Source organism: Aspergillus terreus, genomic scaffold (genome assembly GCF_000149615.1).
Source record: "Aspergillus terreus NIH2624 scaffold_4 genomic scaffold, whole genome shotgun sequence".
Lineage (NCBI taxonomy): Eukaryota > Fungi > Ascomycota > Eurotiomycetes > Eurotiales > Aspergillaceae > Aspergillus > Aspergillus terreus.
Window position 1 is genome coordinate 2,027,513 of NT_165927.1, and position 25,571 is coordinate 2,053,083.

At 54.1% G+C, this 25,571-nt stretch overlaps 10 protein-coding genes across 10 annotated transcripts; 7 read left to right on the forward strand and 3 right to left on the reverse strand.

Annotated features, from left to right (window-relative positions):
- Window positions 1-1,304: 1,304 nt before the first annotated feature.
- On the reverse strand, window positions 1,305-2,837 carry ATEG_03514 (putative MFS multidrug transporter; the record flags this gene model as incomplete). Its single annotated transcript, XM_001212692.1, has 4 exons — window positions 1,305-1,848; window positions 1,951-2,273; window positions 2,306-2,464; window positions 2,520-2,837. 4 exons carry the CDS (start codon window positions 2,835-2,837, stop codon window positions 1,305-1,307), a joined length of 1,344 nt encoding a protein of 447 aa, XP_001212692.1.
- A 628-nt stretch (window positions 2,838-3,465) lies between these two features.
- ATEG_03515 (DUF3405 domain-containing protein) lies at window positions 3,466-5,881 on the reverse strand (the record flags this gene model as incomplete). Its single annotated transcript, XM_001212693.1, has 5 exons — window positions 3,466-3,567; window positions 3,627-3,671; window positions 3,723-5,239; window positions 5,289-5,506; window positions 5,571-5,881. The coding sequence occupies 5 exons, from the start codon at window positions 5,879-5,881 to the stop codon at window positions 3,466-3,468; spliced, it is 2,193 nt and encodes a 730-aa protein (XP_001212693.1).
- Window positions 5,882-7,133: 1,252 nt separating this feature from the next.
- ATEG_03516 (histidine phosphatase family protein) lies at window positions 7,134-8,667 on the reverse strand (the record flags this gene model as incomplete). The annotated part of the gene is made up of 3 exons (XM_001212694.1): window positions 7,134-7,293; window positions 7,340-8,250; window positions 8,308-8,667. The coding sequence occupies 3 exons, from the start codon at window positions 8,665-8,667 to the stop codon at window positions 7,134-7,136; spliced, it is 1,431 nt and encodes a 476-aa protein (XP_001212694.1).
- A 1,148-nt stretch (window positions 8,668-9,815) lies between these two features.
- Window positions 9,816-11,290, forward strand: ATEG_03517 (glycosyltransferase family 31 protein; the record flags this gene model as incomplete). The annotated part of the gene is made up of 2 exons (XM_001212695.1): window positions 9,816-10,871; window positions 10,931-11,290. 2 exons carry the CDS (start codon window positions 9,816-9,818, stop codon window positions 11,288-11,290), a joined length of 1,416 nt encoding a protein of 471 aa, XP_001212695.1.
- Window positions 11,291-11,820: 530 nt separating this feature from the next.
- On the forward strand, window positions 11,821-14,001 carry ATEG_03518 (putative copper amine oxidase; the record flags this gene model as incomplete). Its single annotated transcript, XM_001212696.1, has 4 exons — window positions 11,821-12,152; window positions 12,211-12,787; window positions 12,838-13,808; window positions 13,860-14,001. The coding sequence occupies 4 exons, from the start codon at window positions 11,821-11,823 to the stop codon at window positions 13,999-14,001; spliced, it is 2,022 nt and encodes a 673-aa protein (XP_001212696.1).
- A 703-nt stretch (window positions 14,002-14,704) lies between these two features.
- Window positions 14,705-16,837, forward strand: ATEG_03519 (transcription factor domain-containing protein; the record flags this gene model as incomplete). The annotated part of the gene is made up of 3 exons (XM_001212697.1): window positions 14,705-14,708; window positions 14,765-15,465; window positions 15,521-16,837. 3 exons carry the CDS (start codon window positions 14,705-14,707, stop codon window positions 16,835-16,837), a joined length of 2,022 nt encoding a protein of 673 aa, XP_001212697.1.
- Window positions 16,838-17,407: 570 nt separating this feature from the next.
- Window positions 17,408-18,525, forward strand: ATEG_03520 (arabinan endo-1,5-alpha-L-arabinosidase; the record flags this gene model as incomplete). Its single annotated transcript, XM_001212698.1, has 3 exons — window positions 17,408-18,202; window positions 18,256-18,341; window positions 18,390-18,525. The coding sequence occupies 3 exons, from the start codon at window positions 17,408-17,410 to the stop codon at window positions 18,523-18,525; spliced, it is 1,017 nt and encodes a 338-aa protein (XP_001212698.1).
- Window positions 18,526-19,048: 523 nt separating this feature from the next.
- Window positions 19,049-19,946, forward strand: ATEG_03521 (putative peroxidase; the record flags this gene model as incomplete). The annotated part of the gene is made up of 4 exons (XM_001212699.1): window positions 19,049-19,106; window positions 19,161-19,404; window positions 19,466-19,737; window positions 19,792-19,946. The coding sequence occupies 4 exons, from the start codon at window positions 19,049-19,051 to the stop codon at window positions 19,944-19,946; spliced, it is 729 nt and encodes a 242-aa protein (XP_001212699.1).
- A 562-nt stretch (window positions 19,947-20,508) lies between these two features.
- On the forward strand, window positions 20,509-21,751 carry ATEG_03522 (TDT family transporter; the record flags this gene model as incomplete). Its single annotated transcript, XM_001212700.1, has 4 exons — window positions 20,509-20,861; window positions 20,908-21,204; window positions 21,257-21,542; window positions 21,596-21,751. 4 exons carry the CDS (start codon window positions 20,509-20,511, stop codon window positions 21,749-21,751), a joined length of 1,092 nt encoding a protein of 363 aa, XP_001212700.1.
- A 724-nt stretch (window positions 21,752-22,475) lies between these two features.
- Window positions 22,476-24,584, forward strand: ATEG_03523 (LipA and NB-ARC domain protein; the record flags this gene model as incomplete). The annotated part of the gene is made up of 3 exons (XM_001212701.1): window positions 22,476-22,550; window positions 22,712-23,023; window positions 23,070-24,584. 3 exons carry the CDS (start codon window positions 22,476-22,478, stop codon window positions 24,582-24,584), a joined length of 1,902 nt encoding a protein of 633 aa, XP_001212701.1.
- Window positions 24,585-25,571: the final 987 nt, after the last annotated feature.

A 25,571-nucleotide genomic window follows, 5' to 3' on the forward strand; every position in this document is an offset into this window, starting at 1 on the left:
TGTTCTTGCTTGATTGTTGGTCGAGATGATGACCCCATGGGCATGCCCTGAGGTCGTATATATAGCTTCGAGGCATGGTTCGAGAAAGCTCGAGGAGGGGGAGCTGTGACGTGAGGTGTGGCAAGCTCTGGGGAGCTCCTGAAGCAGCTGGAGTTTGGTTGTAGGCGCTGGTGGATGCCCGCATATTCTCGGCGGTTCGATTGCGTCACGTGACTTTCGCAGACATGGGCAGATCATGCCACAGGTGTATGGGTGATGCAATAGGGAGCTGAATTATTGGCTGGGGATTACATCGAGTGCTATTCACCACAGACTCTCTGAGGGGTGTGTGCCATACATGGGCGGGTTCATGGACATTCCAGACTCTTCCTCGCCTGACTGGAGAACCCCAGGCGGACGCGCCAGTCACTTCAACAACCCTTGTTGTAGAAACTTCTCGACCGTGCAGGTGAGAGTGGACTGTGGTAGTGCGTCTGATGATGTTGGCATGTCAGATATCGATTCGTCGGTATGGATGCCCTGGCGGCGTCATGGTGGTTCGGATGGGTGGAGAGGGGGAATAGGTGTGACGATTAAGACAGGGTGTGCGCAAGTAGTAGGGAGTTCTCGTAGCGTCTCGTCGTTGTCCTGTTTATTCGGATTCGGATTCGTCGGGTTGCATGACCTTCTCGTCCAGCTCCTGCCGCTCGTTAGCAAACTGGCATGGAGGCCATGTAATCCAGCTATGGAATCCATACCCTGCCGAGTCTGGCTTTCAGATTCTGCAACTGGCTTTCCTTGATTACCAGGTGACGGTCATCGTCGAGATCTTCCACAATGTAGTCGTGTCTTTCTTCGTCGTATTTGAGGATGATGGCTTTGACCGACGGGTCGCACTCGATCAGGACACCTGCGAGGAGAGTTAGATGGATACGAAGTGGAAAGCCTTGGGATAATCAATACCTCGGACTGCGCGGGGCATTGTGTAGAGAGCGAGGAGTTATTGTGGTGTGGGATATTATCCAAACGGTTGTGCTGGGGTATGTATGAGGTGAAGAGCAAATCGTCTGTGGGTAACGGAGATGAAGCGGAAGGGTTCAGGCACCAAGGCATCAACAACGGCCGCTGCAGCACGGGTCGCTGGTATCCCGTGTCCGTTCTATGCTAGTATTAGAATTAAAAATTGGATCAGTCCAATCTCATTATTTCCAAGATATACCTATGTAGCCTCAGATAGACTTAGACAATTGGTATGGCCCTAATGCGTAGCACCAAACCGATAAAAGCCCATCAACAAATACGCTATATATAACCTCATCTACTATCTATGTGCTTCGCTCCACATCTTCTTGTTCCCGCTTCTCTCGATCAGCATACGATGTCCAGCCGGTTCCCGCTTGGGCAACAGTAGCCACGAGCGCCAGCACACAGCCCCCCAGCAGGAGCATCTTGACGGCCTGCTCATAGCTCTGGACCGCCACCGCTCTTTCGATCCCAGACAGAGTCTTCACCAAGGCCGGGCTCCCCAGGAGCTTCCGCACCAACTCGTCTTTCTGCGGGATATCATGCACCGCGAATCCCCGCTCGAGGTTCTGCTTCAACTCGCGCTGGAAGAATCCCCCGCCCGCCGCGGAGCCAAAGCTCCCCGCGAAGCCCCTCGCCATGCCCAGCAGCGCGCTCACCACATAGTGCACGTCTGGGTGGGTCAGGTGGAGTATATGCGACAGACTGTAATTCATCAACGCCCCGACGGAGAGCCCGTTCAAGAAGGTGGTGGCCAGATAGGCTACTGCAGGGGAAGACGGAGTGGACAAAAGGCACAGGACGAGATTGGCGAGGGCGAACAGCAGGAAAGCTGCTAGGCAGGATCTGTAAGAAGCAATTAGCAAGGACGTATCAACGGACGTTGCACCACCCACATGTAGTAACTGCCCGTCTTGCGGATGTGTATCCAGCCAACCAGTAACCCACCGAGGCCGAAGCCGGCGTTCGTGGGCACGAGGATCAGCCCGGCTGAGGCCGGGGACCAGTCGCGGACGACCATCGCGTAGACTGGGGTGAAGAAAAGGACCGACCAGCGGGCCATCATTGAGATCAATCCTCCGAGGCAGGTCAACAACACACTCCGGGTTTTGAGGACCTCCGTCGGGATGATTGGTTCCGAAGCATATTTGGATTCGATGATCAGGAAGGCCGCGAAGAAGACAAAGCAGAGGAGTAGAGGTGGGAGCGGGATCTCTGGAGAAGACAGACTGAAGAGTAGCAGGAAGACAGACGCGGCCTAGAATGTTAGACTGGACGGAGTAATCAGTTTGGCCGGTCTTACCAGCGCAAATGCCCCGGCATAGTCGACTGTAGCCAGTTTCCGTAGTAGTGAGTGACCAGATGAAGACCCATGTTGATCCTCTTTGGGAGGAGGGATAGCCAGAAACTGGACCGGACCGAGAAGCAACGCTACCGGCGCTTGGATCCAGAAGATGATACGCTATAATCTGTCAGTGGATACGCGGAACAGAAACATCGCAGCAGACAAAACATACCCATCCAAAAGTCGGAGTCAAGAGACCAGCCAGGACTGCGCCGGACGATACACCCGTTGTCATTCCAACGTTGATCAGACCTATGAATAAACCTCGCCGCTTCTTGCTGGTGAGATCAAGAGTGAGAATGATCGCAGTGACCATCAACCCTCCGCCTCCACACCCACTAACCGCTCGTCCTAAGAGGAACACTGCGAGACTCTGCGCAGCCGCCGTGATAAACAACCCGATGGCGAGAACGGCGCAGGAGAAGAGGATATACACCCGAGGGGTGAAAATCTGAGACAGCCGACCTGCAAGAGGCGTGACGCTGGACATTGCGATCTGACAGGGTCAGTGACTTAGCCATGCAGCATGCCTTGAGGGTGATCTACCAGATACGCCGAATTGAACCAGGTTGTCTCGGAGAACGCGTCTAGATCGGCTGCAATGTCGGACTGGGCGGTGGTCATCATCGACATATTGGTGGCTCAATGGAGTCAGTCTTTGGACATAACACCGCCGATGCAATAAATACCCTGAATGAACAGCAATAGCCCAGTCGACGCGACTATGGTGAGTCCCTGAAGAAACGAGACGTGCACTTTGCGGCCATCTTCCTCGGCCGGCGAATGCAGGAGGAGGGGAGTCGCTTCAGTGGGCGATTCCTCCTCAATCGGTACTGGTGGTTGTTCTTGCAAAGCCATGATGTTAGATAGGGCGATTCACCCTGGATCCATCGGGAGAGAGTTGTAGGAGGAAGCGAAGATGATGAAGGTGGATGATGGCGGATCCGCATTTCTAATCAAGATGGAGATAAAATGGAGATAACCAGATGGGGCCAATCAAGCATTCTCAGACTAGTACTACTACCACTACTACTAAGTATTATTGCTACTACTATCAGGCAGCAAATCCTGCGCTTCTTCCATACGCTGGAGATGATCTTACTAAACTCCCCTAATTCTCACACAGGTACAGCCTTGTCGGGTCCCTTCTCAGGCTCCGTATTCTTGATCGTGTGGAGGAACATGGGCGGAAAACACAGACGACCATAGGTTTCCTCATTCTATAATCGGCGTCAATGTTTCCCAAAGGTGCACATGATGAACAAGGAGTGAAACATACCAATTGTCCTCCCTCGTACCACATCAAACCCCACGTATCCTTGGGCTAAAACAGTCAGTCAGTCACGTCATTGCAGCAGTCAACAAAAGTCCCTACCAGTCGCCCATCTTCCCGCTCACTCGGATCAGGAGGATATCCCAACCACCGTCGGTACAGATCCTCCGCAGTCTGGGTCGTGAACATGTACGAGAAGCGATACATGATGCGGTCGACCATGTGGTTCCAGTTCCAGACGCTATGCGGCCCGCCGTTAATCTTGTCCGGTTCGCCCGGGTTATAGACCCGCGACAGCTCCTTTGCCGTCCAATGTCCGTCCAGATACAGCGGATGCGGCACATGCACCGCCTTGAACCCATGCCACAGCGCCCACGTCGGCCCGGACATCTCCGACCCCAGACCGATGCCTGTTGTCGCTTGGTCGTGGTGCATCAGGTCCAGCAGCCGTTTGGACAGCCGCCACATGGTCACCGGCGAGGCGCGTCGCGGTGTCTCCAGGGGCAGGTTGTACAGCGTATCCGGGAACGTCCAGGTCGTCTCGCTGGGGTCGAAGATCGGCAGGAAGGTGATGAGGTCTGCTTCTTCGCCCACTCCCCATTCGTAGTCGTCTTCTTCTGGAGTTGACACCGGCGGCATTGGCCCAGTTGGCATGATGCCTTTGGCGGGAACAGGGCCCCAGACACTCCGTCGGCCGACCATCGACTCATTGACCATTCCCATAAACTGCTCCCATGGACCGTGGGCCCCCGGCGTGTAGAAGTAGGCGTTGCGCTCCCAGAGATACTTCCGCGGCTGCTGCTTGGCGAACTCGACGGCTCGGTCGAGGAAGTGGTACATATGTCCGGTGTTCCGGGAATCCATCTCAAACTGCCAGTAGTAGTCGAAGTCGGGGTACAGTTGCGAGAAGATCTGCACCGGCTGCAGGTGCTGGTACATTGGTCTGGATGGGTTAGATTCGGTGCATGATGGGCTTGCCGTCGGGTAATGGAAAGGGCAGTACCTGTGTTCCTCGAGCAGGGGATACCATCCTTCCAGCAGCTTGTTATTGAAAAAGATGGTCATGTTTCGGAACTCCGCAGGGATGAACAAATCTTTCAGATATCGAACGGTACTCGCATCTGAGAAAATCGGCAGAAAGTCGTCTTTTACGTCGATCAGCAGGAACACCTCATACTCCGCACCCGAGTGCAGCGACAGCTCCATTATGAGAGACCGGAGATACTGAAGATGGTTTGGTGTCCACTTGATCGTATGCCAGGCCCGAATGAGGACTGCAGACCGCGGCTGATACTGGGGACCCGACACGGGGGCGGACGGTTCCTGCATCAAAAGTGGAGCTTCGGACTTGGAGAAAGACTGCGTAAGCGGATGGGAGACCGGGGGCCGCTTGGTCGGATGTCCTTTGTATCTCCTTGCATTTCTGTGCAGGCACTGGGCTTGCAAGTCGGCCCAGTCAACCTCATCCCAGGTAACGTTTACCGAGGGATGGGCTGCTGGGACGTCGACTCCAGTATCCAAGCCATATCCGTAGGGTTTATATCGAGAGTAGCGATCGAAGCAGACGTTCCCATCGAGATCGATGGCGTCGTAGGAGCCAAACATAGGAAAGGGGAAATCTGCAACAGTCAGAACACAATGGACATTGAACTACTTATGTAGCCTTACCTCTTTGGGTACCAGGGTAAGCAGATACCATGTCGTCCGGGCTCGTGTGGTCCAGGTATGTTCCCCGAGGCCCAATACACCGGTAGAAATAGCCCTTCCACTGTTGCTTCCATTCTCTGCTGTTGTAGTCGGGGTACGGATCATAGACGATGGGTGATGGTGGGGCCTCGAAAGGCTCGGTCTGGGTGGTCAAGGACAGTGTTCCTCCGGAGTAGAACCTGTCGTCGCTGTGGTTGATTGGGTTAGAATGGTCCCCTGGTGATTGATCTTCTTCCAACGCACCGTATATCATGCAAGATTCCTGCTGTTTCGGGTGCCAGGAAAGAAGGTCCCTCTGGGGCGTCTGGATACTTTTTTTGACGAGTTGGGTCAATGAAGTTTCCTGGACGTAGAATCACGCTGTCAGAGAACAGAGGGCAGTCAAACGACGGTACGTATGAGGACAAGACGTTTGAGATGGCGTCGAAAAAATTGAAAGTCCCGTAGAAGGTAGTATAGAGTAGAGCAGCAGTAACGATCAAGCAGTAAGGGAACCATGCTCTGCGAGAAGAGAAACGGCGTCCTCGTGGACGCGGGAGGATACCGAGCAGCATATTGGTATTCTTCTAGACAGGGAATCTATCTCTGAAGGACGATGGAAAGGGCACATTTTTCTGTGCGTAGAAGAAATACGGTTGAGACCCAGGTGTGAAGCCATGCTTGATGACAGTATGACCTCGATATCAGTCAACAATTCGGTAATGATCACGATGGAGATGATGTTGATTATAGTTTATGTTGAAAGTTATGTAGACATGTGGAAAACATAACCGTCATAGAGGTCCCTGATCTGGAAATCATGTAGAAAATGTATGCTCCTATATAAGAATGTCTCGATTCCGCCCGTACAATGTTGACTTTTACCAACATGAATTTGATTTCAATTGTTCTTCGTTTAGTATTCTTATCTACTTCAGGGTAAGTACATGGGATACTTCACTCTATCATGATTCCAGATGACGTCGATTCCGTGATAGAATCCAAAGGACTACATTATGGCGTGGGTTCATTGTCCATACTTGAAGTGTGGTAGGAACATAAATAGCGTCTGGATATGTCGCATTCATGTCATAATTCTCCGGGCAGACTATATATATGAGGAGCTGCGTGATGCGAACGTGGTATATTCTAAGTATCCAATAAACAACTCGCACTAATTTTATTTCCTAGAACACTCGCTACATATTTTTTAAAAGCACACTATGTATTTTCTAACAAAGATGCATGTCCTGTTCAAGTGAGCCGTTGTGCATTGTGGAGGATTCGTCAGGTGAGGATAGACGGGCAGCTGATGGTTGCAGCTGACTCTAGCAAACCACCACGCCAGAATATATGAGAAACACCACCCTTCATTATTACCTAAATCCCATCAAAGTGAGACACTTTCCATCGAGAACTCCTTTGTACAACATGAGAACATCCTACCTGTGGGCGCTGGGTTGGGGTATCTGCGTTATCGGAGCAGAGCACCATACACGTATGCACCACTGTCTATACAACAAATCTGATCCTAACATGGGTAGATATGAGACCTGCTCTCAAACGAGAGGTAAAGGCCGAGGCCCGCTCAGCGGACCAGACTGTTCTTGGGCTGGAGAACGAACGTTAGTCGAGTCGATAATGCATGCAGGTTCAATACTGATCGAACAAGGCTGCTATATCTGTTCACCCCCCTGTTCCCACGCTGTCTGCTGTCATGGCCGGTTTCCGCAGTGTTGCTCTGACGGTGCTTATTGTTACTGTTGCGAAGATTGATTTCAATGGACGGACTGGGAAATTAAACACTCTATATAGAATCTAGCCATATCAGCTGCTATTACACATTGCAATAATATCCTCCGGAATAAAGGGTTTCAAGATATCCATCAAGGCCGACAATGGGATCCAGTCCAGGACGCCATGGACGGTCTCCACCGGATGTCCACTGTACAAAACTCTGGCGTAGAATTCGGACGTTGAGGTTTCCCTATCTTCGTTAGCAGACTTCCCACCTCCACGGCCACAGGACCTACCAAACTTCAATTGCAATGTTCGACGCCATCCCCGGCCACCGCAGCGTGCGAATTCCCAGCGCTCCAAGGATCGGACCTACATCGCCATCATGGACGAAATTATGGCTGTAGACGACACTCGACGTCCCCCGTTTGACCGCCTCCAGCTGCCGCACGATCTCGCCGATGAACAGCCCTTCCACGAGCTGGATGTACCGCGTCGCGTTGGCATTGTGCCGCCACCAGTAGTTCCACTCCCAGTCGCCCGCGCGGAATACCTCGTCTGCTTGCTCCCTCGTGACACAAGTCGCGTCGTCACCAACCCGACACGGGAGGTCGTACCCGTTGCAAAGACGCGCCTGGAAGTTGTCGCAGAAGTGATCAAAGGTGGACGTCCAGCCGGCGTCATCGCCGGCATCGAACATGTCAGCTAATTGGTTCCGTAGCTGCTCAGTCACCGTGAGATGCTCGTTCCACTCGGGGGTCGACTGGATGGCCGACAGGATCGCGTCTTGCGCGGGACAGGGGAAGCCTTTGTTGACGGTGTCAATGCCAGCGGCCTGTTGATGGAGGGGGATGGACGCCTGGTGGTCGGGCCAGATGCCGCGCAAGACGCCGCTAGCCGTGTCCTGGGTGATGGCGGAGGAGCTGGAGCGGAACCAGACCTTGCGGTCCTTTTCGTCGGGGGTCGCGGGAAAGAGCCCGAGTTTGTCCCCGTACACGGCCCAGAGATCGCGACCGTGCTGATACCCGTCCAGAAGACCGCCCAGGGTTAACTGGGGGTACTGACAGCTGCCGTTCACATAGGACGCGAGGAACGGGTTGGACGGGTCAGTGTACGCCTGGCCGTAGACGGGGACCGAGGCAGGATCACCCTGTGACGGCGTCGCGTAGAGATAGGCGTTGATGTTGTCGCAGTTGTATGGTTGGTTCTGGGACTGTCAATACAGATACAGTGGGAAGGCGGTTACATTGCTGCAGGGGCGTACCTCTCCGCCGGGCAGAATGTTGTAGGGGGTGCGTCGCTGGTGGCGCTGGACATACTCGAGGTAGACCAGACGCGCGGAGACGGAGTGATTGGCCACAGGAGGCGGAAGAGAATACGATTCTACGCGCGGATGAGGCATCGTGCAGTAGTTGTAAGGGTCTCCTGTGCGGGGAGGGCTCGCATGGCTGGCCGGGGCGGAATAGATGCCCCCATACGTGCCGAGAGAGGTGTTGGAGATGTAGGTGGTGTGGTCCAAGGGCGGGTAGAAGGAGTTGCGGGACGCCAGAGAGGGAGTCCCTGCGGAAAGAAGGGCGAGAGCCAGGGAGATCATGTCGAGGAATGCCTGATAGACAGAGGACATGACCTCGGAGGAGAAGCAGAGATCAGGACAATAAATAGGGAGGTACTTAGGAGTGTTTGTGATGGTTCACATCAAGGGGTAATAGCCAGTGATGGCGCCGGATCGCCCACGTGGGCCGACTTAGGAGTCATGGCAGAACCTAATCGGGCAAGGATGAAGATGTTCCCGATGAGATGGATTCTAGGACCTTAGTATGGCGATGGGAGAGATCCCCTGCTTTGTTCATGGACATTTCTTCCAGGGTCCATGTAAACACGATCTCGTGCATGGATTAGTCATGGAAAGGGCACGTGGAAATACATATACGGGTGGAAATAAGCTACCTTATTCATACTCCTGCCCCACCATAAATTATGATCGTCCTGCAGCGTTGATGTCATCTGGTCCGCATGTTGCGAGAAAGATTTCTCCCACTATTCACGAGTCAGAACCATCTCGATATCCGGAAGAAGTCTACTGAGTGTCAAGAAGAACAGTAGTTGATGCTACTGTGACTGTCCCTGAGATGTAGAAGAAACGAAAATGGAAGGGTGACAGTTCCAGCAAAATCGGACGGGTGATGATTTCATTGGAACGCAGACTGATTCGACCGGCGGAAGAGACGGTGGGGATGACCTCAACTCAACTGCCCAAGGTGGTCTCCAAAGGACGATCCCAACAGTACGGAGTACAGATCAAGAGACAAGAGATGAGAATATAATTCTCATAAAAAGGAACTACCGGCATGCACATCCTACTGACAGACACCAGATAATGAAGGACGGATGATCTCTGGGGGTGTACCTAGCATCCTCATCCTCCCAAGTATATCGATATTGCCACTGGGGATCGTCGGTGCTGGTGCTGTCTGCCGTGAATTTGCCCCAGAATAGAACCAGAGAACGGGTCTGCCTGTCAATCTTTTATCAGGGACCCAGGGTCACCGTCGGATTCTGGTTCCCTCTGTGCGACCTGGCTTCGGCCTCCGATCGTTCTTAACATGCTCCCACTTCACCAGAGTATTTCCCTTCTGCATAAATCTTTGCATATATACCATCTTCCTTTGCAGATATTAGGATGAGAATGTCCCGATCATCGAATCCCTCATAAATACCCTCATTGATCTCGTCGATGCCGCATCTCAGTACGTGCGCATAATCACCGCGAAAATGCCCTGGTCGCGCAAAACCGGCAATATCATCCTCTTCATCGGTCTGGTCCTCATCGTCTCCTCCGTCCTCCGCCTAGGATTTCGCCATCCATCGCTCCATGCTTCCGACTGGTACCCTCACTTGGCCGACCCGACCGACGAGGTCGACCACTGGGACTGGGAGACCACCTCCCGCTTCGTCCCCGTACATAATAGTAGCAGCGGCGATATCGATGATCCCGGGTTCTGCAAGTCCTTCCCGACATATCTCCTTTCGCGCATCCAGGTGGTGCTGAAAATCGGCGCGTCCGAAAGTCCCGAGCGTCTCGACACCCAAACGTCAACCGTCACCCGGTGCATCTCGAACTTGATTATTGTCTCCGATCGCGAAGCCGAGATCAAGGGTCATCGGGTTCATAACATCTTGGCGACCCTACCCGAGTCGTTCCGAGCCAACACCTCTGCCTTTGAAGCATACGATGTCCTACAACGAGCCGATAACAACGCCATCAGTAGCAGCCAGGGCTGGGAATTGGATCGCTACAAGTTCTTGCCCATGGTGGAACGCGCGCATGAGATAAACCCGACGGCAGATTGGTTTGTCTTCCTCGAGTCCGATACCTACTACGTTTGGGATAATCTGTTCCGACTGTTGGACCAGTTCGATCCCTCCGTGGCCCTGTATTTTGGATCGCCGAGCCCGGGCAGAAGCATTAGTGATAAGGAACGATCATTCTTTGCATACGGCGGGGCCGGGTTCGTTCTCTCGAGAGCCGCAGTAGAGAAGTTGGTTTCTCGAAAGGCAGGACCCTATGGGGAGTATAGCGAGGCTCCGCTCAGCCAGAGGTATGAAGACATCGTGAAGGCGGATTGCTGTGGGGATTCCGTACTGGGGTGGGCGTTGTATGAAAAAGGAGTCTCCTTGTCTGGGCTCTGGCCCATGTTCAACCCTCATCCGCTACATGGGATCCCGTTCGACAATGCATATTGGTGTCAGCCGGTAATTAGTATGCATAAGACGTCGTTGTCGGATATGAAAGGCCTGACAGAATGGGAGAACCAGCGGGACCGAACGGTATGGTGTTGCGCCGAGTATGCTTCATAGCCAGGTTCTGAACTAACTGTTCCATCTAGAAACCTCTCCTGTACGCTGACCTATTCGATTATCTGCAGTTGGGCACGTTTGAGCGGAAGTCTGAATGGGACAATGGCGACTGGGGTGGATTTCAGGAGCCCCCGGATTCCGCCGCGCATACCTCGTTCGACGCCTGCCGGGATGCTTGTCATAATCACGCGGAGTGCCTGTCGTACACATATGACTACGCCGGTCACTGCATCTTCGTTCGGACAATGCGGCTGGGAGCTAACAAACCATTCACGTCTGATGTGCAGTTGTCAGCGGGATGGGATACCAAGAAGATACAGCGGTGGCGGGAGACTCACCAGTGCGAAAAGCCGCTATGGATGAAACCCAGTACGAGTCGAATTTTCTGAAGCGTCTCTAGTCAGATGATAGAAAGGCGTTTGGATATAGGTGTGATGGCGTTTTGGATGATTCTATATAGGAACATGTATTGAGGAATTGATGATGGGAACGACCCAGTGGATGATTCTGAGTATATGTGAAGCCCTCATTTTCATCCGTATGTTGATGTCAGATACGACTGATAGTCGGTCGAAGGATGAAGTTTATCCAACGTAATGCGGAGACTGCATGCGGGGGATCTATCGCGATAGTCAAAGGGCCAACGTAGTACTACTATGTACCAATTGCTTATCGATAAGCATTCCGCATGGACTTGCCGCTTTGGGTTACGGAACGATTCCGGACGTTGGACGTTTCCGAGGTTCCGAGCTATGCGCCTCCACTATTGGTCCGCGCAGGTTTGTCCCAAAGTGGAAAGGGAAACGCTACAGAGGTACAAAACGGCCGGACCGCTCTGCGGGGAGGACTTCTTTGTCTCTTTCAACTTGTCAACTCTTACCCTCCTCGTTCTTGATTCTTCTTCGTTGCCTCTGTGACCATGGTGCCTCACCCCCTCGCCATCCTCACTGAAGAGGAGACCAACATCGCTCGCGATGTCATCAGATCCCTGCACCCCAACGCCGTCCTTCACTTCCGTGAGATTTACCTCTCCGAACCCCCCAAGGCAGAGCTGCGTGAGTTCCTGGCACTCGAGCATGCGGGTCGTTTGAGCCCAACTACTCCTCGTCCGCCTCGTCTGGCTCTGGTCCAGTACGATGTCGTTGGCGGGGACCGTGTTCATGTATATCAGGAGGCAAAGGTCGATGTGGGCACGCGGAAGCGTGTGCAACATCATATTGTGGGAAAGGAGCATTTTGCTGCCTTGACGGTGTATGTTCCCTATTAGCCTGTGTGATTGAACGTTCAGTTTGCTAACCTTCTGGCCCAGGTCCGAGTTTGAGGAGCTGATCGAGGCGTGCATGGCCTCTCCTCTCTTCAAGTCCGCCCTGGCTGAGTTCGACCTCCCAGAAGGCTTCGAATTGGTCATTGAGCCCTGGCCATATGGTGGTCGCGATCTCGCCGATGATCATAAGCGATTCTTCCAGGGTCTGTGCTTCGCCACCAACAAGCGCAAGAACAACGACGATGCCAACTTTTACTCCTTCCCTCTCCCCATCATCCCCGTCATGGACTACGAGACCCGCGAGATCATTCGAGTCGACCGTCCCGCAACTGGAGGAAAAGGTGACGGCCTTCAGGACCAGACCTTCAAGCGCGATATCATCGGACACTGCAAGGACTCGGACTACGTCCCCGAGCTACTTCCCCAAGGAACGAGAAAGGATCTTAAGCCTCTCAACGTGCTCCAGCCCGAGGGTCCTTCATTCCGTATTACCAACGAGTCTCTTGTCGAGTGGCAGAAGTGGCGGTTCCGTGTGGCTTTCAACCCTCGCGAGGGTGCCACGATCCACGATGTCTGGTATGATGGCCGGAGTGTCATGTACCGTCTGGCGATTAGTGAGATGGTGAGTCAAACCAGTTCTAGTATGAGACTCAAGTCTAACCGAACTACCAGACTGTACCTTATGCCGATCCTCGGCCTCCTTTCCATCGTAAGCAGGCGTTCGACTTCGGTGACGGCGGTGGCGGAAACATGGCCAACAACCTGTCTATTGGTTGTGACTGCTTGGGTGTCATCAAGTACTTCGATGCTGTCCTCACCGGACCTGATGGCACCGCTCAGAAGCTGCCTAATGCGATCTGCTTGCACGAGCAGGACAACGGCATTGGCTGGAAGCACTCTAACTGGCGTACTGGTCGCGCGGTCGTAACTCGTCATCGTGAGTTGGTCGTCCAGTTCATCATCACGCTAGCCAACTACGAATACATCTTCGCCTACAAGTTCGACCAGGCTGGTGGTATCACCGTGGAGTCTCGTGCCACCGGTATCCTCAACGTGGTGAACATTGATGCTGGCAAGACTAGCGAGTACGGAAACGTCGTGAGTGGCGGTGTTTTGGCTCAGAACCACCAGCACATCTTCTGTGTCCGCATGGACCCGGCTGTGGACGGTGAAAACAACTCTGTTGTGGTCGAGGAATCCCACCCGGTCCCCATGAACGAGGCTACCAACCCCATGGGCAACTTTTACCAGGTCACCAACACGACCGTGCAGCGCGCCACCTACTTGGATGCTGCGCCGCAGCTCAACCGAGTGATCAAGATGGTGAACCCCCACAAGATCAACCCGATCAGCCAGAAGCCAGTCGCCTACAAGTTTACGCCATTGGCGACGCAGACCTTGCTGGCTGACCCTAAGTCGATTCAAGCCCAGCGTGCTCAGTTCGCCCAGCACCACGTGTGGGTGACTAAGTACCGTGATGAGGAGTACTACGCCGGTGGCCGCTACACTCTGCAGAGTCAGAAGGAAGCGGATGGTGTGGCCGACGCTGTCAAGCGTGGTGAGGTGGTGGAGGACACGGACGTTGTGGTCTGGAGCACCTTTGGCATTACCCACAACCCTCGCGTGGAGGATTGGCCTGTGATGTAAGTTCTTCGACATTGTTCACTGATTCCGACATACTAACACGTATCCAGGCCGGTTGAGATCTTCCAGCTCATGATCCGTCCGGCGGACTTCTTCACCGAAAACCCGGCGCTAGACGTGCCTTCGAGCAAGAATGGCGCTTCGGTCGTTGTCGGAAAGAGTTCAGAGTGTTGCCGGAATGCCCACATTTGAGGGCGTGCGAAAGATGTATTTTGTGTATAAGGCTGGAGATTCATGTTTCATGACTACCTGTGGAATGCATTGGATGGGCGGAATGGACCCCCGATATAGCCGGGGTGGTATCCTAAACCTTGGTATTTTGTACATATAGCGAGCTTCTGATATATATTGTGACGATCATTATTATTCCACTATGTACCTCATAAAACGTGGGTAAAAAGTACAAGGCGACAGCGGATGGCTGGGTGATAGACAGGCAGGCAGCGACGCTCGGAAATCTCGGAAATCTCGGAACGGCCGATGTCGCTCTCCTTATGAATCCCACCACCACCATGGCCTGATCCACCCTCGGAACCTCTGGGCTTCTCCGCCGATTGTCTGATGTTGGATAGAGCAACGTAAGGGGCTCGTTTTAGTCAAATGATGGAGCATGAGTCGCCTAAGCGACGTACCGACTCCCCGGAACAGTCTCGGAGCAAGAAACGCGCTAAGTACACTCAAGTGGCCTGGTGTGTATTCCCCTTTCCATAGTGTCCCGAGTCGGTGACCTACTAATGCACTATTCCTCTCAGCAATGAGTGCAAGAGACGCAAGTTGAAGTGCAGCGGGGAGCCTGTCTGTGCGCGATGCGCGCGCGACAGTGTGCCCTGCATCTACGCCCCAGGGCCGAATGTGGTCAACCGGGCAGTTTCCCTGGAGCAGACGGGCGCACATGATGGGTAAGAGACAAACGCCGACATATCAGTGTAGTTAATTCAGGCTAACGTATCCAGAGTGTCGTCCCGCTTCGAAGCCGTCGACCGGGAGATTGAAATCCTCCAGAGTGAGATGCGGGCAATGGCCGCTCGCATGCGACAACTAGAGGCTGTGGCGACATCCCCCACAAACACCACAAAGACCGTACACACTACCATGTCGACGGTGTCATCGTCCTCACTCAATGCAGGTCTCCAACGTATCATGAACCGCCCCATGTCTCCCACCTACGTCGGCCCAACAAGTGCGGAATTCGGTATCTCTGCTGGACAGAAGGCCTCCGACGATAGCGACGCCGACGACTTCGTGTCCACCGCTGCCGCGAGCCCCGCGGCCCCTAGGGATACCGAGCCCATAGCAGGGGATCCCCTTGGGTGTCTGGACATGGAGGAGGCTCTCCGTCTGGTGACTGTGTACGAGAACACCGTGGGCATCATGTATCCGTGCGTCGATCTGGATAGCGTGCGCACCTATGTCAAGGACTACTTTCGGAGCGGGCGCCAACGTGGACCCATGTCTCCTGCCACCGCCGACCAGGACTGGTTCTTTGCTCGAAACGTGGAGGTCCTGAAGATCATCCTGGCTACGGCCTTGTTGGCTGAGTCCCATGGGCAGAGTGAGAGGGCTGCCCTGCTGGCCGATAGCGTCGAGGATCGGTTTGGGGAGCGAATGAAAATCCCAGAGGTCGATATGAAGGAACTCTTGTGTTTGACTCTGCTGGTAAATGATTTCCGTGGTCAATCCCTTGGAAAGGACTGTCTAACCAATACCCCAGTCCATCTTTCATTCCTATCGCGACGACGAAGTGATTGCCTGGCGTCTTATCGGACTGGCTGTCCGTGGGGCCATGCAGTTGGGTCTTCATTGCCAGGAGACCTGGCTCCGCACCGGCGGTGTCTTTCCCGGGGAATTGCAGTGGACTTGGGCGACGAGGCTCTTTTGGTGTATATACGTCCTTGACCGGAAATGGTCATTCGGAACCGGTCTGCCCTTTGCCATACAGGACTCCGACATGGATATAAATCTGCCCGAGCCAGGCGCCTCCACACCGTACCTCACCTGCATGATCACCTATGCCCGCCTGAGCACGAAGATTTGGGAGCTGGTAGTCGGCTGGCGCAGTCGGCCCCGTTCGGCGACGTCCGATTACTGTGCGTACCTCGATTTCCAGGTCCAGCAATGGATTCAATCCATCCCGCCTGAGTTGCGCTTCGACCCGTCTCGGCACTCTGAGGTTGTTTCCGACCCTCAAGCTGAAAATATGGCCATGCTGCAGGTATTGTTGGCTTTGCAGGCGAACCAATTGCGCATCCTGGTGTACCGACAGAACTTGATGACCAGCGAGAGCATCGAGTCCAACATCGCTGGGGCTTCTACCGCCGTCGAAGTTGCAAAGAGCACCGTCCATATGTTGAACTTCTTCTCGCGCGTTTCGGACATTTATTTCCAGCGCCCGGAGCCGTTCAACTATTTCCTGATCTCGGCGCTGGCAGCGTTGTTCCTTGCCGTGCTACATGCGCCCGCACGATTCAGCCAGGTCTGTCGCCCAGAATTCTATGTGGCAGTTGAGATGGTGCGCAAATCATCCACACGGGCCCGGACTTCCCGGCGTCTACAGAAGATCATACGAAGTCTCAAACTGATTCGATTGAACTTGGGCGGGAAATCACCACGGCGATCGCAGGGTGTCCATCAAAAGCAGCCAGCGCCGCAGCCGCGGAGAAGCACGCATACTGGACACCAAGGCTATGTCCAGGATGTGTCTCCCTCGTGCATATCCACCCCGACTACAGCGTCATTCTCTCGCTCGCAATCCCAGAACCATGTCTCGGGCATCCCTACGCCACAGGCCTCGGTTCCTCTGTGGCCCCTGTCCTCCCTAGATCCAGTGCCGACGGCGGAGAACCTCGAGGATCCTGTGCGTAACACATGTGATGATCTCACCAGCTTCTTTGAGATGGCGGGAGGGTTCTATTTTGAACCACGCGGCGCGAGCGATGAGAGACCAGTGGCCGACTCTGGAATTGACGGGATCGATGTATTCCAGGCGGAGGACGAGGCCTTGACCAAGGTCATGGCCGGGTTATTGTGAGGCGATAGAGCTACCTATATTTCATTGAAATGTATGAAGCGAAGTGGGGGACTCTGGCACTTGTAGCACTCTGCGACATCCATTGGTGGAACATTGCAGTATACGGAGAACATGCCAATACGAATACCACCGCCAGCTGTGCCTCTCGATTCGGGTAAATCCGACGAAGACAGTATTGACTGATTCATGAAGAAAGATCCCCCGCAAATTCTCCGCGTTCAGTCAATCCTGCAGCCACGCCGAAGGGTAATACTCCTTCATTGCCGCTATGCCGAACTTGAAACGGTGTGGCTGCGAGACTCGACGTCCGTGGTTTCAGACTACAGCCCTGCCAAGCACCAAACTGCCGGTCAGGAGATCCAAGACACATGGCTGTCTCTTACTCCACCGGAGATTCCTGCAATATCGCCTTTGACCCTCTTCAGGGGGATGGATGTTCCACTAATGGCGGATCCTCTCGGAGCAACCATGCGGACTCGATATAAATACGGCACTGTTAAAGGATGGCCTGTATCTCTTGCCACACCCTATCCGTAAAAGTCTGTCCATCTGTCGATCTCGGCATCAGAAATGCGTGCCTCTTTTGTTGTTACGGCTCCTTTGCTGGCCGCGGCCGTCCATGGCTATGCAGCACCCGGGGCCTGCTCGGGGGCTTGTAACATCCATGACCCCAGTCTGATCAGACGCGAGTCGGATGGCAAGTACTTTCGGTTTTCCACGGGAAATAAAATCTCGTACGCCTCGGCTTCGTCCATCGAGGGTCCCTGGACCACGATTGGGTCCATGTTACCCGACGGGTCGAGTATTGATCTCCCCGGGAATGACGATCTCTGGGTGAGTGCCCATGCCACATGGACTGGTGTCCCACATGCTAACAGAGAGTACCAGGCCCCCGATGCGCAAATCGTCAATGGCGTCTACCACGTCTACTACTCCGTCTCGTCCTTCGGCAGTCAGAACTCGGCTATCGGTCTGGCGACATCCACCTCCATGGATGCCGGGACCTGGACGGACCACGGCAGCACAGGCATCCAATCAAGCTCGTCCAAGAACTATAATGCCATCGACGGGAATCTGTTCAATGACGGCGGTACCTATTACATGAATTTCGGCTCTTTCTGGGCCGACATCTTCCAGGCGCCGATGAATTCTGCGGCGACGAAGGTGGCCTCTTCCTCCTACGGTATTGCATATGATCCGAGTGGAACGCATGCGGTGGAGGGCTCGTATCTCTACAAGTACGGCAACTATTACTATCTTTTCTACTCGTGGGGAATTTGCTGCGGATACGATACGTCCCGGCCGGCGGCGGGACAGGAGTATAAGATTAAGGTCTGCCGATCGACTTCGGCGACTGGCAATTTTGTGGGTCTCTACATTTCCTCATAACATATCACCGTGCTGATGTTAGTTGCTAGGTCGATGCTGACGGGGTTGCCTGCACCAATGGTGGTGGCACTGTGGTGCTGGAAAGCCATGATAATGTCTACGGTCCTGGTGGACAGTATGCTTCCCGTTTGCTCTTTATTTACCGCCTGCTGACTTCATCTAGGGGTGTCTTCACGGACCCGAATCTTGGGCCTGTGCTTTACTATCACTATGTCGATACTAATATTGGATATGCCGATGGTCAGAAGCTGTTTGGCTGGAACGTGTTGGACTTTTCGAGCGGATGGCCGGTGGTCTAAGCGTGTCCGAGAATACCTGGGTATGGCCTGTAGAGCTACTGAGGCCGACCGAATGGGGATATTATACTTCTTTACCCAATAATCAAAGGGGGCGTTCCAGATTCCACCACTTATGTATAGCCCTCTCTGCCGGCATCTAAGCTAGTTGTTATCAAGTTGGACGGCATTTGCTAAATCGACCCTGCGGCACTTCATTCACCTCGGCTGTTATCGAGAGGCCTACCACTGCCGGCGCTCGAACTAGTCTACATCAAACTCGCAACGCTCGACACCAGTCTTGGCTGCATCGCGGAGTGAATGCATCCAGATCGCAAAGCGCCCTGTAGCTCGGTCCCCCTCAATTACCGAAGACATGACAACTGAAGAACATAAAAGGCACCATCAAGAGGATGGTGCACCACTTCTTGTCATTGCCATTATAGCTAAGATTCAACTAACCCCATAAAGCCCACCCAAAATGAAGACATCAGTCCTGTCCGCAGCGTGCGGCATTCTCGCCACAGCCACCGCGTTTCCAGGCTACATGGAATCTCGCCAGGCCTGGACACCCAAGCCATGGGTCGCACCTGGTCCAGGGGACTGTAAGTGCCATCGGCTTGAACATCATGAATGGCGTTAATGGAGTATGTGGCTAGCTCGCGGGCCTTGTCCAGGTCTCAATACTCTGGCCAACCACGGCTACCTCCCTCACGATGGAAAAGGTATTACGCTGTCCATCCTTGCGGATGCTATGTTGGATGGGTTCAACATTGCGCGCAGCGACGCTTTGCTTCTGTTCACGCAGGCCATCAGGACCAGCCCTCAGTACCCTGCCACGAACAGCTTCAACCTACATGACCTTGGCCGTCACAACATCCTGGAGCACGACATCAGCTTGAGGTGGGTATTCTGTCATTCGTCTGTGATTAAGCTGTGGTTAGATGGCCGCTAACCTCACAAGTCGTTCCGATGCATACTTCGCTGACCCGAACCCCTTCAACGAAACTGTCTGGGCCGAGACAGCATCGTACTTCACCACACCCATGATCACCGTTGAACAGGTAGCCAAAGCCCGGATGGCCCGTCTGGCAACCTCAGAGCAGACCAACCCCGAGCACTCTCTGTCCTTGCTGGCGGATGGTTTCAGCTGGGGCGAGTGTGCTTCCTTCTTTGAGATCATGGCTGATGGGACGACTGGTACGGTGAACAAGACTTTTATCGAGTACTGGTTCCGTAAGTGTTCCCATCTGGATGTTTGTTGCTCAAAGACTAACCCCCATGGGATAGGAAATGAACGCATGCCTACTGAGATCGGCTGGCAACGACGGCCGACCACTATGCAGTCGTTGGAGCGTGTGAAGTATACCCGGATGTTGGAGGAGGCTGCCGGTGTTAGCGGTCTTGTTCGTCGAGATGCGTACGGATATCCGTTATTTCACTGATTCGCATGCTGGATGTCTATGTCATTTGACATGTTCAGTTATTTCCTGTAACGGGGGGATTTCTTGAAGCTCGCTCTCCCATATGTAGGTAGTGGCCGGAACAGGTTGTCGTGACTAAAGAGATTGATATGCAGATGAACATACGAATTTGTCATGATGCAGATCTTGCCCTTTATGCTCATTAGTATGTATGGAGGGTAGTGTTTACCAACGTTGACGAAATGATTTGTATGTAGTGTTGATCTATAAGGACTGTTTCGGCGATCGCCGCCTGTGTCGGGTGGATGCGATTCTCGGCCGAGGCAGAACAGCATCTTTCTACACCTACAGTAGACATCACCATCGACACCCTCTTCTACATTACAGCCATCTGAATCGATTGATTAAAAAGATATCAATCATGCCGACCGACGAATCCCCTCCAAAACCCCGAAGCAGGAGTTTCTCCAGATACTCTGCCGGCTGGCGCCGTGTCGTGAGCCACTTCAGTCCGTCGTACGTCATTCATCCAGGTACAACATAACCAAACCGCACTGACGAAGATAGATGGTTCTCGACAACGATGGGAACGGGCATCGTGGCCATTCTGTTTCATCTCATCCCGTTTGGACACCCTGTCCTTCACTATATCTCCATCGTCTTCTTTCTCATTAATGTGCTGCTGTTCACTATCGTCCTGAGCATGTCGATCCTGCGATACGTGCTCTATCCGGAGATATGGAGCGTGATGATTCAGGATCCAGTCAACTCACTCTTTCTAGCGACCTGTCCGATGGGGTTCGCGACGCTCATCGAGATGTGGGTGTTTGTCTGTGTCCCCCTCTGGGGCGACTGGGCCAAGACGTTCGCCTGGGCGCTGTGGATGGTCGATGCTGTCGCGGCTGCGTCGGTGACCGTTTCGCTCTCTTTTATACTGTAAGTGTGCGCGAACTCATGTGCGAGTCGGTCTAATAAGTGACAGAATTTCTCAACATTATGTCACATCGCTGGAACGCATCACCGCTCTCCAGCTGCTGCCGATGGCCGCAACGATTGTCGCTTCCGGAGCTGGCGCAGAAGTCGCAGATATCCTCCCCGATCCGACGTATGCGATGGGAACGGTCATCGCTTCCTATGTCCTGTGGGGCATGGCGACGCCCCTCGCGATGGTAATCCTAGTGATCTACTACCAGCGGTTAGCCGTGCACAAGCTTCCATCGCGCGAGTCGATCGTCAGTTGCTTCCTCCCACTGGGGCCGCTGGGCTTCGGTGGATTTAGGTGAGTTATGTATTGGAAAGACTGGTTGTCATTTGTGCTGACACTATGTCAGTATTTTGTACCTGGGAAAGGTCACGCGGGAGCTCTTAACAAACTTCAACACCCTGCCCCCTGTAGCCGGGGATATCGCATATGTCTGTGGAATCTTCGTATCCCTGCTCATGTGGGCGTTCGGGATCATCTGGCTAGTCTTTGCACTGGCAACGATATACGCCAGCTCTCCTTTCCCCTTCAACATGGGCTGGTGGGGATTCACATTCCCGCTCGGCGTGTACGCAGCAAACACCATGCTACTGGGCAAGGAGCTGGATCTCATCTTTTTCCAGATTTGTGGGACGGTGAGTTGACACCACTTCAACACGACAAATTACAGTAGGCTGACCCGGCGCAGATTTTCGGCGCAGCAGTAATTTCCCTCTACTTGGTGGTGGCTGCGCGGACGATAGAAGGCGCATGGCGGGGGACGCTATTCTATGCGCCCTGCTTGCAGAACCTGAAGGAGAAGCAAGAAGACATGCCAGAGGAGACTGTCATTGCCCGGGCTTAGTGGCTGGTTTCGAATACGCCCACGACACGAGATCAGTCAGAAGTCTGCAGATAGCCAACACGCCAATGCAATCCCTGGCATCCCTTAAGCTTCACGAATAAGATCCGTAGAATCCGGAAATGGGCTGTGTATGGCTTGTAGCGACCAATCCGCGCGGGCGGTGCAAGCCATCTCGCTTCGCCTGCCGCCATTGTACGTCTTACGCGAGTGCCCGCATATCCGGGTGTTGATTGAAACATTTGAAGCGATTGGCGGTGGTTGCAAGTACACCACTACTATCATCACATGTACCTGGTGGGCTTCTGGACTGCGGCTGAGCTGTCAGCTTATCTAGGTCGTTGAGTCGAGAGTCTCCTCTTCTCTACTCTCAGACTCTCGCGACTCGCTATGGTAGGACCCTCCCCCCATTCATTATACTTGGATTTGGCTGAACGAGCAGGATACCGCGAGCTATGAGTTCCCCTTCCTGGAGGAGGTCTATACTCCCTCCGAAGCACCCAAGATCGAGTATGTCCCCAGGAATGACACAGGTCTGTGAGTACTGACAGGGCAAAGTTTCGTCTTTGTCCATGGCCTGAATCCGCGCGGCCGCACCGATCATGCCTTCGAAACCTGGACGCACCAGAACGGCACCTTCTGGCCGCGAGACTATCTGCCAATGGATATCCCGCAGGCGCGCGTCTTCGTCTATGGGTACAATTCCAATATCTCTAACCCGCAGACCATGTCCAATGCCAGCGTGAAGGACCATGCGAATACGCTGTTGAACCTGTTGGATATGGAGCGAAGCCCCCAGTTGGTGCGTCGATCGAATCCAGGAGACTGACACGTACTGATGAGATTAGAATACTCGCCCCCCGAAAATTATATTCATCGGCCACAGTCTGGGCGGACTGGTCATCAAGCAAGTCAGTCAAGATGCCCCCTGTACCACGAGCTCCAACATACTGACGTATCTAGGCACTCCTCAACGCGCAAGAAGATCCAAAATACACCTCCATCCGCACTGGAACATCGGGCCTCGTCTTCTTTGGCACCCCACACCACGGTACCAAAGGAGTCGAGCTGGGCAAGATTGCGGCCAAGGTGGCGCGCTTCGTAGGCAAGGGACACGCCAGCAACGACCTGCTGGACTGTCTGGAGCATAACTCGCTCTTCACCCGGCAGATGAGCAGCCGTTTCTGCCATCAGTTGGAAGATTACCGCGTGGTGAGCTTCATCGAAGGGAAAGAGGTGCTCTTGGGAGGCAGTGGGCCTGCGTCCATCAGCCACGTAAGTTGTGTACAGCCAAGCAATGTTCATGGCTAAACAGACATAGCTTGTTGTCGATGAAGAATCAGCCGTCCTGGGTCTGCCTGGAAACCGCGAGACCCGGCTGAAGCTGGATGCCGACCACTCGCAAATGTGCAAAGTGGGCGTCCGCGGCCCGATGTACAAGCTGATCAAGGGCAACATCAAGCAGATCGTCGACCAGGTTCTCGTCGCGGAACAGGGGTACATCCCCCAGCCCTCTCCATCGCCTCGACCTGGACCTCCCCTGCCCCCACGACACATCAACAGCAGCGCTCCGTACCCGCCCAACCGATCACCCCAGCCGCAAGTCGCCGGTGTCATCGGCACGATGTACTCTGCAGTGGACAATGATCCCCGGTCGACGCAGGCCGCGGAACACAAGAACCACGGGCGCTGGGAGGAAGCCCGGAAGCTGGAGTACGCGATTTTCCAGGAGCACCTGCGCACGCTGGGCCAGGATCACCACAGCACATTACTCATGGGCTACCAGCTCGCCGAGATCGATCTGGAGTCGGGGTATCTGAGCAAAGCGGCCGAATGGTGTGAATGGGTCTCGAACAACAGCCAGCGCGTGTTCAACAAGCGCCACCCGCTCGCCATGAAAGCGGAGAGTCTCATGGGCGAGGTCCTCTGCGGACAGGGCAAGGCGCAAGAGGGCGAATCTGTGTGCGCGAACGTCCTGGCGCGGCAGCAGATGACGATTGGCGAAAACGACCTCGACACGTTGGCGACCCGGCGTCGGGTGGCGATGGCGTACGTCGCGCTCGGCCGACGGCAGGAGGCCGTCGAAGTCGCACAGAAGCGCGTCGCTAGTCTGGAGCAGCTACTCGGCTCCAATCACATCAAGGTGTGGGATGCCGTGCTGGACGTTGCCGAGTTAACGGTCGCTCTGAAGGGCGCCAACAGCACCGAACGCGCCGTGATGCGGTACAGCAGCCAGACCCAGGATACCATCGAACGGATAGCGAAGATCGCCAATGAGTTGCAGTCGCTCCTTGGCCCGCTAAGCATCCTGAGCATCCGAGCGCTTCGCATCCTGGGCTCCATCCAAATGATGGCCAACGAGAGCACGACCGAAGCATCGGAGACGCTGCGCCGCGCGCTGGCAAGCGCGGAAGAGTCGCTTGGGACAGAGCACCCGGAGACGCTCAGCATCGTGGCCTGCATGGGTCTGTTGTATGCAACGCAGGGCAACACCGCCGGGATCTACTACCCCAATTCCGGACAAAACGTCGAGCTGGCGCGTCCCTGGCTGCAACGGTACTTGACCTGGGCGGAAACCCATGTCGGGCTCACCCACCCGGAGGCGCAGGGCATTCTCGAGCTCCTCGGCCAGTTGAACATGTCTGGAGGCAACTACCAGGCGGCGCAGACGTTCTACGAGATCCAGGTGCGGGCCTGTGAGCAGGCCAACATGCCGGTGCCAGCCAACACACAACAGATGCTGCAGCTGTGCCGGATGAATACCCGATGGCTCACGCCGCAGCGGTCAAGCATCTCGGGGCTACTGCAGGGGTTTCAGAACTATAGATTGGGGTGACGTTTCGATTTCCTATGGGTGTATGTTCATTGATGTATTGAGCTGGAAGTAATACAACAACAATAAGCCACAACCCTTCGTGCTAACAGTACGATAGACTAGTTGGAGAACTTCTCGGGGACCTTCTTTCTATCGGGTCGTTAGCAGAGCATCCAGCTATGGATGAAGACAACGTACCCGGTCATGCTCTCGAACTTGTCGCGCCCAGCATCCGTGATCTTCTCGTTGGTCTGGCGCGTCTTGTCGGAGTTGGGATCGATCTTGCCGCCGCCAAACTTCTGCTCAGCAGAGTCGAGGGCTGTTCTCGTTAGTTGGGTGTACTTTAGCATCTGGACAAGCCCGGGGCATATATACATACCCTTGTCGACGTAGTCTCTATCGCCACTGCTGCCGGAGCTGTGGGACTCGCCTTTGCTGCCGCCGCCCAGCTTGGACGCGAGACCGGAGAGTTTGTCCATGATTTGTTAGGATAGATTCAAGCACGGTGAGAGATAGGATGTAGGATGTAGAAAATTGAGAAAAGAGAAACAGAGACGGTCGGATATGATATAGGAGTCCCCCACAACCACGTGCGTTCAGGGCTGATTCTATGACGCCATACCGGACGATCCAAGATCTCATTCGTTTGGACGCGTTTATCACCACCGATCGCGATCACAGAGTTGGAGCCGTTGAAGTTTCACGCCGATTCGGTAGGATGTGCAGCTATCACTGAGGGGTCGCTCGATCGCAGTCTGACCGTCCATGAGATTGGCGAGAAAGACACGGAATCATACCTATACAATAGTCCGTCGAGGATCGGAGTGTAGTTGCTTGGAGTCGCTGCGGGTTGAGTGGTGATGTCATGGAGTGGGCGACGAACACAGCCACACTGGAGTGAACAGATGTAGATGCGATATGAGCTGCTACGTCTATCATCTTGTCTGGTTAGTTAGTAGCTGCTGGAATAGCCTATAATCAGATAAGAACGATATTCTATTGCGTGTC